We start from the raw sequence: 18,337 nt of genomic DNA on the forward strand, positions 1-18,337 counted from the left end.
GGTATAACTGATGCCTCTTCCTCCTCTCTCATGTAGGACCTTCAAAGAACAGTTACACAGATAGACCCACAGAATACCAGGGTCCTCACCTTTATCACTTACATAGGCTGTGGGATATCTGCTATATTCTCAGCAGCAACTCTTCTGACATATATTGCATTTGAGTAAGTATTAGTTCCATGAAAAACATCACAAAGGAAGTACCTGTATGTGATTAATAAATTAGTTATATGGTTGGTGTGTTTTATTTGTCCAGGAAGGGAAATCTACATTTAAACAAGCAAAGAAACAAACAACAAAAAAACAACAAACAAACAATTCAAAGAAAAAAACACCAAACGAAACAAAACAAACTGCAAACTCATGGTCACAATGTTCTAAGTGGAATTTGTTTTTCAATGGGACCTAAGTTCAGACTCTTTCCTCCTGTTTCCAATGTGTTGTGCTGCTCAGGCTGGGCAATAAGACTGATGTGTCTCAAAATTTTCTCTTTTGGGAGTACAGTATCCTATAGATTCTCAACAGATATGGATTATTTTAAAATCCACAACTAGGCTTTTTGCAAGAACAAACTTGCCTATGTGAGCATAAGAAGTCCTAAGTATAAAAAGAAATTTCCAACTAGAATAATTACATTCTAGAGCCCTTCAGAAAGAAGTGGAAAGAGAAATAAAAATAAGTTGTGAAGCATTACGACACTTTCAATAGCAGTCCTACTGAACTGTGAAAATGAGTCAAGGGAATGCAGAAGTTTTGAAGTGGTTCAGTTCTATGAACAGTGAAGGGAGAAAATGAAGTCATATTGACACACAGGAACCATTCTGCCTGTAACAGGACAGGACTGAGTAGCTGCTAAAGAAGGCTATTTTGCGGGGAGGGGGAAGGAAGGGTGTAGGGAGGCAGGCAGGGGAAAAGGGGTTTTCAAGTTCTAAGTATCTCATATGATTGCATTCCTATTGCATTACCTATGGCACAATGTTCTGGTCCAAGATGGCAGAAGTTCTTGCTGTGTCCCCTTGGCTCATACATTTTAATGTGTATCAGTTAAAAAGAAAATAGGTTTCATGTTCAGAATTCCTAAGATCCTATTAAAAAAACAAAACAAACAAACAAACAAAACCCACCAAAAAAAAAAGAAATAAATAGAAACCCAACACCAAAAAAAACCAACAGAAAACAACAGCAAGCATTGGACATAGCAAGTTACTAGAGATGAGCTCCTGGCCAACTGTTTTGAAAGTTTTGTTTTAATTATCTTCAGTGTCCATTTAAAGTGCAAACTGCATTGTCTTATATCTAATTTGAAACATTTTAAATAATAAATCAGTTGCTAAAATATTGTGACAGTTAATTAGCTCATTAAGAGCCCAAATAAATGCTAGCTTTTCCTCGCCACACAGAACAGAATCCTTCAGTGATATCACACATAAGTACACATCACTATACTTCACTGCTACTAAAGCCTATAGTGGAGAGAGATCCCTGTGCTTTTATTTACTTAGTAAACTGGTAAACCCAGCTGCTGTTAGCAACTTAGGTGATTGGAGCAAACTAATCAGACGCACCTGTATTTCTCTTATCAGGAAGTTGCGAAGAGATTATCCATCCAAAATCCTGATGAATTTGAGCACAGCCCTACTCTTTCTTAACCTGATCTTCTTGCTTGATGGTTGGATTGCATCATTTGACATAGATGGCCTCTGCATAGCTGTAGCTGCACTTTTGCACTTTTTTCTTCTGGCCACCTTTACATGGATGGGACTAGAAGCCGTTCATATGTACATTGCTCTGGTGAAAGTGTTCAACACCTACATACGGCGATACATCCTGAAGTTTTGCATCATTGGCTGGGGTGAGTTCACTGGATGCAGTATTTACATAGCATTTGTTTTGAAATGATGCTATATGAAAGCTCTCTGCCACAAATGCACAGCAGAATCAAAATCAGCATGGTGTTTCCTTGCCCCCGCCCTGAGGCAGCGCTGGCAGGCAGCCAGCCCTCTCTGCTGTTGAGTCCCCCCATGTAATTCTGTTCAAATACACCATCGCTGCACTCTCTGCCCAGAGCAGCTCACAGCCCAAGGAAGAGCAGAGAGACCAGATAAACTGATCTTACTTTCCAGAGAGGCCAGAATGGGATAGGGGAAATGTTAGTGTCGTATCAGGGGTGGAGAACATGGCACACAATGAATTCAGAAACTCCTGCAGTAACTGCAAAGCCTGTGGGGATCTTTGCACTGACTTTCAAAAAGCTTCCAATCCAGCTTAAAGTTTCTTGCCAACAAGTACAAAGCCTATGGTGGAATCAGAACAACTGAAATTTCCTGAGTTTCAGCACAGTTTTTAAACCACAGAGAGTTCCTGCCTGCCCTAAGCAGTGCACACTCACTGCAGGACTGAAATGGAAAATGTAATACTGAAAAATGACTACATGGCTCAGGCAGCAAGGATTTTATTCTTAATTTTTTTTTCTATATCAGGAATCTGTGCCTTCTGCCTGAATGCACATATTGTGTTTGAAATAATACAAGACAATACAAAACCATTAACCTCATGGCTAGAGCACTGACCTCAGTCCAGCTGATAATTGATGTCTTTCCATTGGCAACTAGCATCCTCTTTGGCAGCCTCAGCAGAGAACAAGGAATGAGTGGTCGGAAAAGCAAATTAACCTCTTCCCCTTTGATTCTGTTTTGCCATAGCAAGCATGTAAATAAGGCATGTCAGGAAACGTATGTTTCTTTCGTGTGAGCTGTCTCTCTCTGCACAGTTCTCTTCTGTGTAGTCATCTGTTATTTCCCCACAGTAATCTTTTCACCTTATTGTTATAAATATATAGTTTACTTCATTATTCATTTATTTTTTACATAAAGAAGATTGTTCTACTTGAATTTCCATATCAAATACTAAAAGTAACATTTTCTACCTTACAAAACAGTGTAAGACTTATTCATCAGTGCCCATAAAGGACATTTTTTAATGTTTAAAATAAATGTTTCCTTCACATAGAATTGTGGATACTCTGCACTTATGCAATAGAGATGAAGAAATCAATAATTCAGCTTTTCCTGATGTTTTTGAAGGCTTAGGAGATTTGAAACCAAACTACAAGTTTTCTTGTGTTGCAGGTTTGCCAGCTCTGGTGATAGCCATTATTTTAGCAAGTGCTAATGCAAATGCAAGTCAAATTTATGGCAAAGATTTATATGGCAAAGATGCTAATGGGCAAGGAGGAGATGACTTGTGAGTATTTCTTTTAATCTCTTACAATTTAGCATTTGCAGGCTGGAAAAAAATAAAATAGCATGGGTCAGATTCCGATTCCATTGGAAAAGTCAAAGGTGCATTAAAAAAGCAAAGTGGGCAAAATTATTTTCTAAAGTATTTGAATCTTAAGTGTGAAGAAGACAATAAGAAAAATTGGGGAGAAATCTGCATTACCCAATGCTACATACAAACACTCTTCTTGTAAAACAATAATTCATAAGTTTTGCCTTAAAAATAAAATAAAAATAGCTGGTTTGCATCATCTTAAATGAAATCTATGTCTTTTAGGTAAGAGCAAGGAAAGAAGTAATATAAAAAAAATCTCCTTTTTAAATAAACCAGCCTTTTGTCAGTGTAGTTCTTTAGCTTTCTATGTTCTTCTCTTGATGTCCAGATAATAACTTCTAAATGCAAAAATATTTATGTAACTGTTTGTTACTTCATTTTCTGTTGCTTGCCTGGCAAAGCTTCATCATTATAAAGAAAAATATTCTGTATTTTTACTAAAGTATCATGTTAAACATTCCAGCCATTTGCTGCTAGATGAATAAGCTACATCTCTCACGTGGCTTGTCATCAAATGGCTACCTCAAAAGGACTACCTGTTCTGCTTCTTCTCCAGAGCTATATGAGTTCTCCTTAAGCTCAAGTGGCAGAAACTCGAGATACTGGTACTAAGGATCCAAGTTTGCTCATTCCGTTACTAAAGGGTCCTGTGCATCACACAGATGAATGTGGTGAAGCTATTCATAATAAGTCTAAACTTTCCATCATAAGATGACAGTTCCTACAGCTTTTATCTGAGGTCAAATTTCCTTTATAAATATTTTAAACTGAAATGTGGTACAACCCTCAGACTTCTGACGTGATGTGCACCATAATCACAGTTAAGATGCTATGGGCCTTCATCCTATTTACAAGCAGAAAATGGAAAAAAATTCATTTGAAACTGTAGCTCTGCTTCAGTGGAATCAGACATAAACTTTCCTTGTAGTCTTATAAATAATAGAAGGGTAGTTGGGTTTATCTAAGAATTGTTATATTTTTGTGGGATTTTTTGCAGCTGCTGGATCAAGAATGAAGTTGTCTTTTATGTGACTTGTGCCGGCTACTTTGGAATCATGTTTCTGATGAACGTTGCCATGTTTATTGTGGTGATGGTGCAGATCTGTGGGAGGAATGGGAAAAGAACTAATCGGAGCCTGAAGGAAGAGATCCTGAGGAACCTCCGCAGTGTGGTCAGCCTGACCTTCCTCCTGGGCATGACGTGGGGCTTTGCCTTTTTTGCCTGGGGTCCTTTGACTCTTCCTTTCCTGTACCTTTTCTCCATTTTCAATTCATTGCAAGGTAAGCTGAATTCTGTTCCTTGAACAAATAGTAATTGAGCTAGTGCTGTTCTGGGACATGCTATGTCCACTGATTTGACTAGGTAACTCAGATCCAAACTCTCTGAATCTTTCCTTGGTACCACATCATTCATTTCCCCTTATGTGGAATAACGATACACCTACACATGGGTTGAACACTTTAGTTAAATTAATTAGTTTCAAGGTCTTTTCAATAAAATGCACTTTATTATAAATAGTGCTCTTCCTAACTAATAGCCTGCAGCAATCTCTGTTGAGATAGACGCTGTGTCACCTTCAAAATTTCCTTTCACTGATTATAACAAGTATAGGAAGCTTCTTTCCTTAATTTATTCCTATAGGGAATATGTAAAGCTCAGAACTATGTTATTAAGGCATGAGAAGGCCATAAAACAAAATTCAGTCCTGTTTCAGTGTGAAGTGATAGCACAGAGATACAGGATATACTTTTGTTCTTTAAGGAAAACCCAGTGACTGTTGTAGTTGGTTTTTTTTTCTTTCATTTACTGAAATTGTGAATATTTACTTTTTCAGCATAGTTCATCCTTCTGAAAAGTGCTATATATTGTAGTCAAACAGTTATAAAATACAGAAGTTTACAGATGACATTTAAAGGTATTTCAGCTCAGACCTGAAATTTGCGTATGTACCAAACAACATAACAATCACCACCTCTGCTTGCCTTACCCACTAATGAAAAACAACTAAAAACATAACAAATAGAAAAACCTAAGAAAGTCGTAGTAGAGGCACGTGTTATGCCACACACATATTGAGATAAAACATAAATTTGACTGAAAAAAGCCACAATAAAAAAAACAAACCCGAGAATGTAATTTGAAGAGCATGTGTTATGCAGTACAAATGTTGAGATAAAATACAAATTTGTCCAGGGTCAGCAAAATACCTTCCCTTTGCATAAAAAGTAGTTAATGTTACACTGCATGGATTTTATCTTGTTACAGTTGAGACATATTTACTGCCATAAAAGATTTATTGAGCATTCGTGGAAAGAGAATAATGTTGTGGGGTTTGGTTTGGTACAGTTTCAACCAAAAATGCTCAGCAAAATGGCAAAGAATTGTTTGGACATGGTGTTCTTAATAAAGATTTTTTTTCTAAAGGACAGATTCTGATACTCCCCTAGCAACATAATGAAGTATTTACTGCAATGTGTCCATGTTAGAAATTCAAAAGGGCCTAGAGAGATTAAAAGTATGGGAAGAACATGAAAAAAATTAAAACTCTGAAAAGCATGCCAAGGATCATATTCAACAAGTTCTCTGTATCCAGAATTTCCAGTGCAATCAATTAAGCTTGTATGTGAAGAGTGCACACAAGGCTGACCATCACTGATCAAGTCTCTGTGGGGTAATAGCACTATTCAATGGAAAATGCATATTTGGAAGGCAGTTAAGTCAGAAGAGGAAACTGAAAAACCTGATGAGCAAATGCAAAAAGAAGAGTGCTGAGCTTTTCGTGGATTGTGGGAGCAAAGATAGCACAGTATATGTTCAGGCCTGTCACATCGAGCACAGGAGGATAACAGTTCTGTGTCTGAAAATGCTCGTTGCTGTGTCAGAGAGAGCTAGGCACAGCTAAAGAAATAAGTTTAATGTGTTTAAAATCACATACAACTGGTGTAGTGCACATGTCACAGTAAGGGGATGGAATGGAACAAAGAACAATTTAGGATTTGTATCTGGAAGCATTTTCTAGCAGCAAAAAGCAGTTCAATATGACAAATCTTTCATCAGTATTAGTATGAGCTTCATTATTGAGCTCTCAGGAAATACGTTTATTCTTTCTCCCAAGTTTTTGCAAAAAGCACTAGAATTTCAAGCTACCAACAACCTCCATCAGCCTAGTGTTCTGTACACTGGCAGTGGAAAAGCAAATTGCAGCAACTACTGGTATTACTGTACTTAGCTATTTTTTCTACATATGAAATGATTTTTCTCTCTTTGATGCCCGGAGTAAAAAATCTGGGAACATCTCTTTTTTTGGCTGCTCATTTCATATATGTGCCTGGGCAAGCCAAATGCTTTCAAGTCAGAGCCCAGCTAGAGCCAATGCTAGGGTTTGATTTGGCTGTGGGAAACAAAACCAAAGCTTTATTACTAAAGCACATTTTAAACTTAATGAATAATGAAATACAGAGAAAAAAAAAAATCAGAGACCAAGCCCAGACAGAGCAAAGGCAAATTACTTAATGCAGTACATTTGTTTTGTATTACCGTGCACACACACATCTTCTTTTTTAACCATTCAGAATGGTCCAAACATTTGCCACAATTTAATTAAGCATCAATTTAGTAAGTTTGTAGCTGTACAGTAATCTTGAGAGGTACTTTGGGCCACAAACAACTGCAAAACTCTAAGCTGCTAATGACTGCATCAGAATTACTTTGTGCTTAAAATATATTGCACACAAATATTTTGCTAAATGCAAACATAGTAACTATAATTCCACACAGCTTTAATATTGGATATATTAAGGTATGATTACTTTCCTTAAATTGTGCTTCGCCTTTCTTTTCCCCACCAGCTCTTGAAAAATTTGAAAGAATGTGTTCTATGACACAGCCTTTACCTAAAGTTAACTGGTCACAGCCTGGCCTGATAGCTATAATCAAGCACGTGTTCAGTTCCATGAGAAGCAAAATTTTGACTTCAGCACTTTGGAGGAAAGAGGATAATTTAATGTTCCAGATCAAGTTTTTTCCAAACTATGCTCTGCCATTGTGTTCTACCAGCTGAAAAACAGTAGGCATAAGTAGATGGAGCTACTAATGATAATCATAAAGGAACAGTCTTAGTGGATGGCACTTAACCCTGTTTGCTCGCATTATGTAACATTTATTCATGCTTAAGCTACAATCATGAGGGATTTGGCAGTAACATTTTGCCATCAGGTGTTCAGCCCCAGGTTGGCTCTCTCCCAGTGAGTAAGAGTAAAACAAAAACAGGCCAAGCCAGAGAATGACAGAAGAATCCACAGCCAGTGCCTGCCTAGGAAACACCAGGAGCATAAGAGATTTCCAATTTCTAAATTTAGCTCCAAAGTATCTCTGTAGAATGATGAAATCATATCATATACCCAGTCAAGACCTTCTTTATCACATGGTACATGCTTATCTTCTGTCATGAAAATAAAGATTGTACAATTGCATGAGAAATATGAACTCTACATAAAACTTCTTAAACACATTTATTATGATTGTATCCACAAACCAGGTAATTTTCTTCAAAAGTAAGCAGCTGAGCACCTAATTAGTACTTGTAAACATGTTCTTGCCATTTTTATAATTTCAAGTACATGCATGTGATGCACATACCTCCAAGTGTGATTTTTCGGGGTACTCTTCAGTGCCAATTACAATACTTCTGTATTACAATACTTTAAGAGTACAGCCCACAGTTCTGTAGATATGGAACATGAGGAGATAGACACCATTATATTAGCAAGTAAATATGCTGATGCAAAATATTTATTTGGCTCAAAGAGAAAACCTTTTAGATATTTTCCTCAAAAAAAAAAAAAATTTCCTCAAAAAAAATAATTAAAAGATCCACACGAGTTGGATTTAAATTATCAGTGTCAACAAAAGGAGTCCTGTTCTCTCTTCTGATATCCCAAGCACTTACATAGCAGCTAGAGGATGGGAACACTTCAATTAAATTTTGTATCTCTTAAATGAGGCATAGGTGAAAATAAGAAGCTTTGAAGATTGTTTTCCTTTGCTTGTACTTAAAATCTTTTGTTAGCAGATTTTAATTTATCTATTTGTCTATTTATAAGTACATGCTTCATTGTCTGTTTATTTGCTTTTTTTTGCAGGTTTATTTATATTTGTATTCCATTGTGCTATGAAAGAAAATGTTCAGAAACAATGGAGGAGACATCTCTGTTGTGGCAGATTCCGACTGGCAGACAATTCCGGTAAGAGCAATTCACAGTTCCCCTTATATGCTGCAGTAGTCCCTAAAAGTCCAGGTGAACAGCTTGCTATGTTATTTTCAATATACTACAGTGTAAGCCAAAGATGTGGAAAAATAGACTAATCATTGGCTGTCACTTCACTTCTAACAATTGCCAAGGGACTTTTCAGATATCACTTAATAAAAATTCTCAGGTTTTCTCTTTCAGTTTTCCAATGAAGACAGATGGTAAACTTTGTGGTGCTGTAAGCATGGTTTTGGAAGACCTTTTGGAGCTTGCAAAACTAAAAAAAAATAATAATAAGTAAAGATCCAGAGATTCAAACTCTTGTCATTCAGAAGTCAATCTTACTGCTTTTATCCTACACATAACTGACTGAATTGTATGGACTATTATATTGATGAAGAAGCAATTCTTAAAAGGCAGATAGAAATACTCTGATGTCTATTGCTTTTATGTTTGCCTTTTCAAACTGTTCCTTCCCTCACCATATAATTCAGCTAGATCATCAGAGACTCAAAACCATAGAAAATTCCTTTAGCAGAAGCCTGATTAGTTTCCAGAACTTAAAATGATCTTTGTGACTTTCAGAGAGAAAGGAGAGCAGTTGGTCTGGACAATTCGAAATGCAGCACCTGAGACGCTGCGTTTTTGGTCTCCTGCACTTTGGCCATCTTGGATGACATTAGACTCCTATGTTTAGGCAACTGGGTCTTGCTTTGCTGTCTAATGAATTTAGTCCACATAATTCTTGCTCAATGACCAGGGTTGAAATCTACAGTTGATGTGAGGTGGCATAAACTCATTGCCTAGTAAGGTAAAACAGTCTATCCCACATACTAACAATGCTCCAAATTCCCGCACGTCCATTCTCTCTTGGCATTCAATACTTTCACTTTGCAGTAAGAAAACTTGATTTATGCCTTGAAAGAATTAATACAAAAGCATATTCATTCAGATCAGGCATCCATATTGTTTCATATATTCAGTTTCCATGTGGTTCATGCTGTAACTCCTGAACTGGAAAACACAGATGGATCAAATTATTTCCAGATTTTGATGCTGCTGTTGGGCAGCTTGTGGGGATGATAGAATTAAAAGCCTGAAGGATTTTAGTACTTCAGTGGTATAGTTAATGTACTATCATTAAGCCTAGCATAAACCAGTCCATCACCACTGGCTGGTTTTATTCCCCATGAGCCTGACGCAGTTTGCAGACAGAACAGTTAAATGCAAAGTAAATGTGAACTTGCATGCCCATCCAATTGAAATGTACTTTGGGGCATGCTATGATAAAGCAAAGAAACAAGCAAGCCAAAGCCTTGAAATGCTGCTGTAGTTAGATGAGAGAAACAGTAACCTATACCCTATAGCAATGATTTATGATAAAATATTTATCTTGATTTAAATCAAGGCTAAAGTGGCCCATGTGTCTGGTTTGGACTTAACTCTGTTTCATGAATTTCATTGTAAGACAGTGAATAACAGCAAAAAAACCCGTAAAGTGTGAAACCTGTACTTACCTGCAAGTGTACAATACAAGAGTAGTTAGATACACTTACTTGTATTGGGACACTTGTGATGAGTTTTTCACTGTCAGTTTTCCTCAATAAGTTTATTGGTATTAATTATTCAATTTAATTTTTGAAGTTGTTCAGTATAAGAGCCTATTGTGTTAATGGTTTGAAAAAACCTCTTCATATGTGAACTATTGAATAAGCATTATTATTAATTGTTAATAATAGTACATCAATGTGCTAAACCCTGTAACAAATAGTACAAATCATCTACCATGTAGTGGATGCCTCAGCAGATCAAGCCCTCAAATTATAAGACCTCTGTAAGTGCTCCTACCCTTCCTTTTCCTATCTATCAATTTGGATTTATCTGTGCAGGTGATGAAACTTAAGCATCTTTATGCTGCTACAGATCTTCACTGCTCTCCTGCATCCTAGAAAGCCAGATCTTACAATTCTGCCATCCAGCCAATTGACTGTTATAGTGTTAGAGCCACCAGTTTTAATTACTGTAGTACACAGCAAGGTTAATCAAGTTGGAATAATACTTGTATGTCTTAAGAACCAAAGAGGCTACCTGACAGGAAAAGGATAGGCTGTTTGTTATAAACAACAATAAGAAATGCATCTGACTCTTAAATAAATGTTCATAATTGACTAAATTAGGCAATTAGTACCTATGGTAATTATTTACATAAAACTTTTCAATCATTTTAGATTGGAGCAAAACAGCAACAAATATTATAAAGAAGAGTTCTGATAATCTTGGGAAGTCCTTATCCTCTAGTTCCATCGGCTCCAATTCAACCTACTTAACATCCAAATCAAAATCTACAACAAATACATATTGCAAAAGAAACAGCCATACAGGTGAGTTCTTGTGCTGTAACATAGGGAAACTGTACATAGGTATTTTCATGTTAAAAGTACAGTAGAGATTTCTGCCCAAAGGTTAATGTAAAAAAAATTCACCAATTTATATAGTTTCCATATTTTTAAAATACATGTTGCTGTTTAATAAGAATCTCAAGATAATAAACAATACATCCAATATAGAATTCCGATCTGGTTATGTAAACAAAGTAGGAGTAACAAAAGCAAACCTTACTTTTTTATAGCATTTTCACCTCTTTGGCTAAAATTAGGTGTTACCCTGTTGTAAACACAGAGTAACCAAAGCAGAGTGAGATGATGTTCACTGCTGAAGGTAACATGAAAGCTGGCAGCACAGCTGGGAATAGGAATCAAATCTTCTGAACCCAAGTCCAGAGTTCACTTGGTCAAACTGCTTCCATTTAACTGTAACACATTTGTGGGTAAAGAGGCAAATAGAGGCCAGTTTGAAATTGATACTATGTCCCCATTGCCTTTCCCTTCTACAAATAGCATGCAATATCTACTGCTTATTTATTTAGATATCAATGATATATGTAATAAAAGGCATCATTTGTATTCCACTCATGCCATAAAAATGTGCTCATTTTAAGACCATTTTAAAAGAGGGAAAAAAGAGAGGAGCTAGAATTATTTCCAAGTCTGTTTGCTTATGTCTGAGATAGTATTTCAGAAAATCACTTAAATAGTTCAGACTTTTTTTGCTACTGCGTTTTTGTAAACTTACGTTTTTGCCCTGTATTAAGTCATACAACATTATCACTGAATCTTCTAAAACATAGTGGAAATAAAATCTGCACACCTGTTTAACCCAAAGATGTGTTTATTTGCTTTAAAATATTTGTTAGAAGTAATGTTTAGATACAAAATATATGCATTTTCTGGAAGGAAAGTTACACTGTTTCTTAAGTATATAGTGTTTTTAGAAGTCCCTAATGTCTCATTCATGATGGAACCATATCCTTGGTATGTGGCATAGTTTTCAGAAAATACCCTAATTTTTTTCCTTTATTGATCATTATCTGGTTTGGTTAGGCACACAATTTTTGTCTAGAAATCCCTTTTTTTTTGTTTGACGAATTGCATTGTTACTTTCTCACTAACCAGTATTTAGTGCATCCATTAGCTTGAGGGGTTGTGCATCAGGTATTTCAGGAGTGTAAATCTTTTTTTGGTTATTGAGAACTTACATGAAGTACATAAACTTTGATTACAGTGAAAATGAGTGTTATCTTAGATATTCCCCCATGTACCTGAGCTTGCTGACAGGACTTCCATTCCCAGCCACCCTGGGAATGCACAGCTCTGGCGCCTGCCTCACCAGGGTGCCTGTCCTGCTGCCATCACAAGTTTGATGTGCCATGCACCCAGATGCCCTGAGAAAGCTGTCTGCAGCTCTGTCTCTTCTGTCAGCAGCCTTCCAGGAATATATAATATCTATAGAATCTATATTATCTATCTAGAATACCTCCTGATCACTGTGCTACTGTTACTTTAATAACAGAGGAGGAGAGCATCTTGCCCTTCCCACTGCAGAGCATTCTCCATTCTGCAGAGAATTCCCATTTATACTCCTGGCAGATCAACCTTTAGACCCTTGGTATTGGGATTCATGATAAAAATATGCTTAAATGTTTTGTTGAACTCAGGGCTTTTTATCAATGTGACAATGAAAGAGACTTAGTGCTAAAGTTCTTGCAATGCATTCTTGAAGCAAAACAATAAAACAGTTCCAGATAAGAAGTAAGTTAAAATAAACTTTCCATTAGGGACATGCTTATGTACTTCCTTCAAAAGCAGTGAGCTTAATCCCATGCCTAAATTATTTCCCAAAAGAAATTGCAGTGATAGTCATTGTAATGTGATTATTTATTGGATATTAAGGGAATACCAGAGTTTTATCTATTTTAAATACATTTTAATACATTTAATACATGCTTTGATCTCTGAAAATACACATTTTGTGGTGATGCTCCAAAGGAATTTTTGCTAACATTAGGTTTGTAAGTACTACATATCTTCCCATGTGTTAAAATAATAAAAGATAACATTAAGATTCTTTAATACAGCTAAATTTCTCAGTTTGATGTCTTAGCTAAACTACAGGCAAATAATGTGAGAGCTACATGTCTTGGCAACTCTTGTTAATATGGTTGTAATGTGCTCCCTGGAATTGACACAAGCATTCATATGTTTGTGGTATAGATAATGTCTTCTAAGACCCTTTCCTCGTCAGTGGTGAAGCATTACAGGTAAAGTGAGAACTGCTTTTGTTGAATGCATGGTTTGAACAGGGTGGAGGGATGCCACTTGCATGATGTCCTCACTGACACAAAGGACTTTGCTAATCAGAAACGCTGCTTGTTCCTCACTATTACATCTTGCGCTATTGATGCTGAATGACAGGATAAACTGTGCTTCCAAATCTGAGTGTCTCCACTCTGCATGGGGCATGAAGCATTTGGAAGTCACCGTTTTAGACAACAGACCATGTCCTGACATTAATGCTTGTATACAGTAGTCTGGAGAAAGGAGATTAGGTTGGAACATCTGTATACAAACATAGGTTAAAAATGAAACACAATCTTAGTCTTAGAATTTTTTTCTATTTGTAAAGGTTATTACAGGAATTTTAAGATACTGCATTTTTATTTAGTCTGTGGCCATGATGGAATTAGTTTTCTAGCTTTTTTTTTTTTTTTTCATGTCCAGTCACAGCCAAAGTAAGTCTGACTGACGATATATGCCTGAAAGCTGTGCTGGTTGAATGCAGAGTGCATTGATTGGGACAAGAATATTGGATGGACCTTACTGGGTAGATGAAAGAAGTCACTTTGGCATCTTGTGGCCCTGCTGTCTTATGAGTCTGATAGATAGATGGTATTTTAATACCTTGTATAACAATTCTATGACTAAGAAGTAAAAATAATTTCTGCAGTGAAATTTGTGGTACAACTTCCCTTTACTTCAGTGATACAGGGTTTTAACCTTGTACTTGGGTGTAAAGCCCATTGACCTGAACAAAAAGAGGGCCCTGCTGGCTTCAAAGGATTTACATAATTCCTGTGCATGCAAATTTCACATGGAAATGCTGGTATTTGGCAATGTAATGATGCCTTGGGAAAAGAAAGAAAAAAAAAAAAAGTGTACATATTTGCATGGAATTTCAAAAACCTCCCCTAAAGACTAAGAATTAACTTTTCATCTTTGTAATAAGGTACTTGGTATGTAGAAAAAATTCAAAATGCAGTACCATTTGCCAATAAATGCATACCTTTGAAAAGCGCACAGTACCCGGAAGTTTCCTGTTGGACATGGAGTTATTTGCTGCAATTCATGGACATTCTTGCGTGCTTTGAAAAAATCATGCCTGTTTATTTTTTGTCACAAGAACAGCTGCTTTTATTTCTCGCTCTGCAATCCATTTCTCCTTCATGCAACACTTTGTGCTCTTTTATGGCTTGATATCATGACTCTGCAGGCGCGGGTTACTTTTCTGTTTATTTTTTATTAATGTTTTATGTCTATAAGAGATTAGTTTTGTATGAAACAGTAATTTAAATAATAAGAAAAATTCTGAAGTGATGCTTTACCCAGGAACTTCTGAAGATGATTTCACCAAGATCTTGTAAACAGCCATCAAAAATGTCACTTGTAGATAACATTGATCACGGGATACTCCATCTTATTGTCAGTTTGCGATGGCTTAAGACAATTACAGCTTTTCTCACTACAGCGGAAGAGATAAGGAAGCTCATTAGGACAATGCACTTGAGAAAATAAGACACAGGCTCTCTCGTCCTCATTGCTCATTACACGAGCTCTACCTACTGACCATTCTTTGAACAGCAATGCTGTTAGCTGCTGAAGCTGGCCCTCCCAGCCCTGCTAGACATTCCTTGTTTTTTAATCTTCAGCTCCACCCTTGGCTTACAGCACATGAACTCTGAAGGGATGCCAGTTTTCTGCATCTTCTCAGCCCCATAATTGTTCGGGCTATGCCCTCCACGTTATGGAAAAGACAAAGTGATACTAAGCAAGCACAAAGTTTATGCCAGTTTTGGTTCTGGTTATCTGATTTAAGATACAAGCCATTTACTGCTACATTCTGCACAGAACACATCATTTTAGTGCATAGCCTAGAACCTCCGCTATTGAAATAATCAAATCTATTTACTGTCATTTTTCTCTATTATATGAAGGTATTTCTTACCAGCTGTCTGGAGGTCACCCCTTTTCCAGTGCCATCAGAATGTTTGTTGTTTGTAAGATTCATATCATCAGCAGTAAATTAATATAGTAAAGGGTCATAAGAGTCAGTTACACTTGAAATAGTGAACAGTAAAATAACGGAGATAATTTCAAGAGGAACCTGAGAGGTCTGCCCAAAAAGAACAGGCATCTGAAAAGAGTTTAAAAGAAGCAGTACCAAGCCAAAACGGTGTCTTCTGTTTTTTAGGGCAGTAATTTCATTCAGCAGTAGTGGCAGTTGAAGGCATATCTATGTGGGAGTGACACACCTCTTAAACTATGAGCTTGCTAAGAAGCCCTAACTTTTTTCTTTTTTCTCTTCCTAGAGAATGTTTTTCTTGACAAGCCATCTTCAAAATTTGCCCAAGAGGATGGAGAACTGACATCAATCATCCCTGTCCACCAGGTCATTGACAAGGTCAAGGGATACTGCAATCCTCACTCTGACAACTTCTATAAAAATATCATCATGTCTGACACATTTAGTCACAGCACAAAGTTCTAAATGGGCTTCTGAATTTTCTGAACCAAAGGAAGACAAAAGTCTCCCTGGAATTGAGAATACTGGATGTCCTAGCATGTGACCTGTTTAGTTATTGTTTTCCCAGTCTATAATGTTCTCCTGTTAACAGCTTCCACATGAGGACCAATTTCTCTACCTTTTTACTGTTGTGGAAAAAGACAATTTTCCACCATGGTATTGAGCTGTTTTTAAATGTGTGCCAGCCAACATGATGCCTGGACAGCTCAATGTAATCCTGTGTAAATATTTTTTAAAACTGAGGAGCCACTCCAAACAGAAGCAAGTTGTGACTCCTGGAGAAAATAGCAGACATGTCAGTACAGGCAAGCTCTTATCAAACAGTTCACTGGTGGTCATTTTCTTTTGAAGAATATGGATTTCCCCTTCGACACTTGTTAGATTCTTGCTTCTTGACTGTCTAATGCTGTTCTTTATTGATAAGTGAATAAAACCCTAACACCACTGTTAAAGGGTTATTTTAAACAATTTTTTCCTAAATAGACTGAATTATGCAAATCTCGCTTACCAAACCAGTATATGCTGTTTTATATCCATGTACATAGAAACACACATAACATGGACATGCTGGCTGAGAAGGGTGTGCAGATTGCTAGTAACTCTTGCAAATTTTAAGCCCATTGATATGTATGGAGGTGGTCAGTTGTATGTATTATTTGCATCTGTGTGGAACAAGTACACAGGTTAAATTCAGACTTTGCACAAAGTCATGTTTCAACATTCATTGATTGGTGTGTATGAAATGTGGCATCTCCCATCGCAATTCTCTGTTGAATGTTCTTTTTAACTGAACAAAATAGAAGACATTTAATTATATATAGAAACATAGATATATATCTAGGTCTCTCTCTATACGTATTTTTATAGTAATGCACAGAGTAAATATGCCAGAGGAAACCACAATGTGTGTCACAGAGCATCTAAGAACAATGACAGGTGCTAAAATTTATGTATTTAAATACAAGAGGAATACTTTGTAAGCCCATGGGTTCATTGTCAGTCTCTGTACTTCAGATATGCCGTATGTATAGGCACCTCCATCAGGTGGCATTGCAACATTAGAATAACCTGGAATGCATTTACCAGTAATAAATAACATTTTTGCAGCCATATAACGTTATCAGTATCCCCCTCCTGCCCCCTGGTTGGTTGACTTGATTGAAGTTGTTGGAAGCACAGAGCTTAAATAGTGTTTAGGCAACATTAAGGAATTTCACATTGCTTTTGTGTCTGCCTAAGGACACTGAGTTGTGTGGGTGAGTGCAGAGAAGAAAAAAGAGCATAAAATTAGTTTTAATTTCTGTAAGTATGTAATGCCTTAGCATGTGGCCATGACTGCTGACAGTGCATCTCTCCTCACCATGCACATCTTTCCCTGTGACAGGTTTTGTAAAACTTGAAACTGCACCTGTTGCTGAAGCATGAGCCAAAACATGAAAGGTATTTTCAAATAATGTTTTCAGAGGAGAATGCCTCCTAATGGAAGTTTTCATTTTTAAAAAGGCTTTTTTTTTTTTACTTTTTTTTTTTAAGCAAAATATTTTTAGCCAAATGTTAGTTAATTGTATTCGGAAGGTGACCAGAAAGTTGTGAGGTGAGATTTTTCTGTTGCCAAGCTGGTGGATGTTCAGTAATTAGGGATGTGGATTTGTGCCTTTCTCTGCTCTTTGCACATGCTTTTGTGTGCAGAGATCATTTAATGCTGTGATGCACAAATGGCATGTTTTCCCTGGCTGCAGACACCTGGCAGGAGGAGGATCCCCGGGCAGTATTCTGTCCAGAAACACTGCTGTTGCTACACGGACCAGAACGAAACCTCAGTCTCCTCACTGAAACTGCTAGCATAGAGGGTTTGAAGGGAAGTCAACCCCATACACTTAAAAGTAATAATCCACAGGGATGAGTGCTGGCAGATATCTGTAGTAAGGGAAATCATGTAGGGAGAGATTATGAACAAGCATTTACTGAACTTATATTTTATCATCCCACTTGCTTAACTACTGTAGATAATAGTGTTCATATAGCAGCTTACTGTGAGATTTCTATCTGATTGAGCTGTTTGGAAGTGAAAAGAACGAAAGCCAAACATTCCTGAAAAAATGAGGAATCGATAAGACATAATAGAGTAGTAAAATATAAATATAAGGCAACCACAGTATCCTGACTGGAGCTGAGCTATAACCTAACTATCAGTTTAATGTACAGCTACCTATATTTTTGCTGATTTAAGATTGTTTTCTCTTTTTTTTTTTTTCCTTTTTTTACTACCATGTAGTAATCTTAAACTGTCTGTGTCAGTTAGGTGCTCTTGAATGCTCTCAATTCTACAATGTAAAGCTTCTACTTTGTAGTTGACATGCTGTAACCTCCCTTGTATATATTTATTTATTTGTGAGGTTAAATATGTCAAATATATTTACCCCTATAATGACTGTTCTTGTTACTTTAAGTCTAAACTCTGCTTCATCATAGAAGAAGAGGGAAACAATAATTTCTTATATATGTTTTTTTCCTGACTCCTTGTGAAACGATTTACTGTAGTTCTTTTACAAGTATG

The 18,337-nt window shown here is 36.7% G+C and overlaps 1 protein-coding gene across 1 annotated transcript in view; it reads left to right on the forward strand.

Moving 5' to 3' along the window:
- Nucleotides 1-15,782, forward strand: part of GPR126 (G protein-coupled receptor 126) — a 107,388-nt gene extending 91,606 nt beyond the window's left edge. The window contains exons 21-27 of the mRNA XM_009998528.1: nucleotides 37-164; nucleotides 1,584-1,852; nucleotides 3,129-3,243; nucleotides 4,331-4,614; nucleotides 8,476-8,577; nucleotides 10,812-10,964; nucleotides 15,566-15,782. Coding sequence (XP_009996830.1) covers nucleotides 37-164; nucleotides 1,584-1,852; nucleotides 3,129-3,243; nucleotides 4,331-4,614; nucleotides 8,476-8,577; nucleotides 10,812-10,964; nucleotides 15,566-15,744 — 1,230 coding nt within the window. The 3' untranslated portion in view covers nucleotides 15,745-15,782. The remainder of the gene's footprint in view (nucleotides 1-36; nucleotides 165-1,583; nucleotides 1,853-3,128; nucleotides 3,244-4,330; nucleotides 4,615-8,475; nucleotides 8,578-10,811; nucleotides 10,965-15,565) is intronic.
- The last annotated feature ends 2,555 nt before the right edge of the window (nucleotides 15,783-18,337 follow it).

Source organism: Chaetura pelagica, unplaced genomic scaffold (genome assembly GCF_000747805.2).
Source record: "Chaetura pelagica isolate M959 unplaced genomic scaffold, ChaPel_1.0 scaffold455, whole genome shotgun sequence".
Lineage (NCBI taxonomy): Eukaryota > Metazoa > Chordata > Aves > Apodiformes > Apodidae > Chaetura > Chaetura pelagica.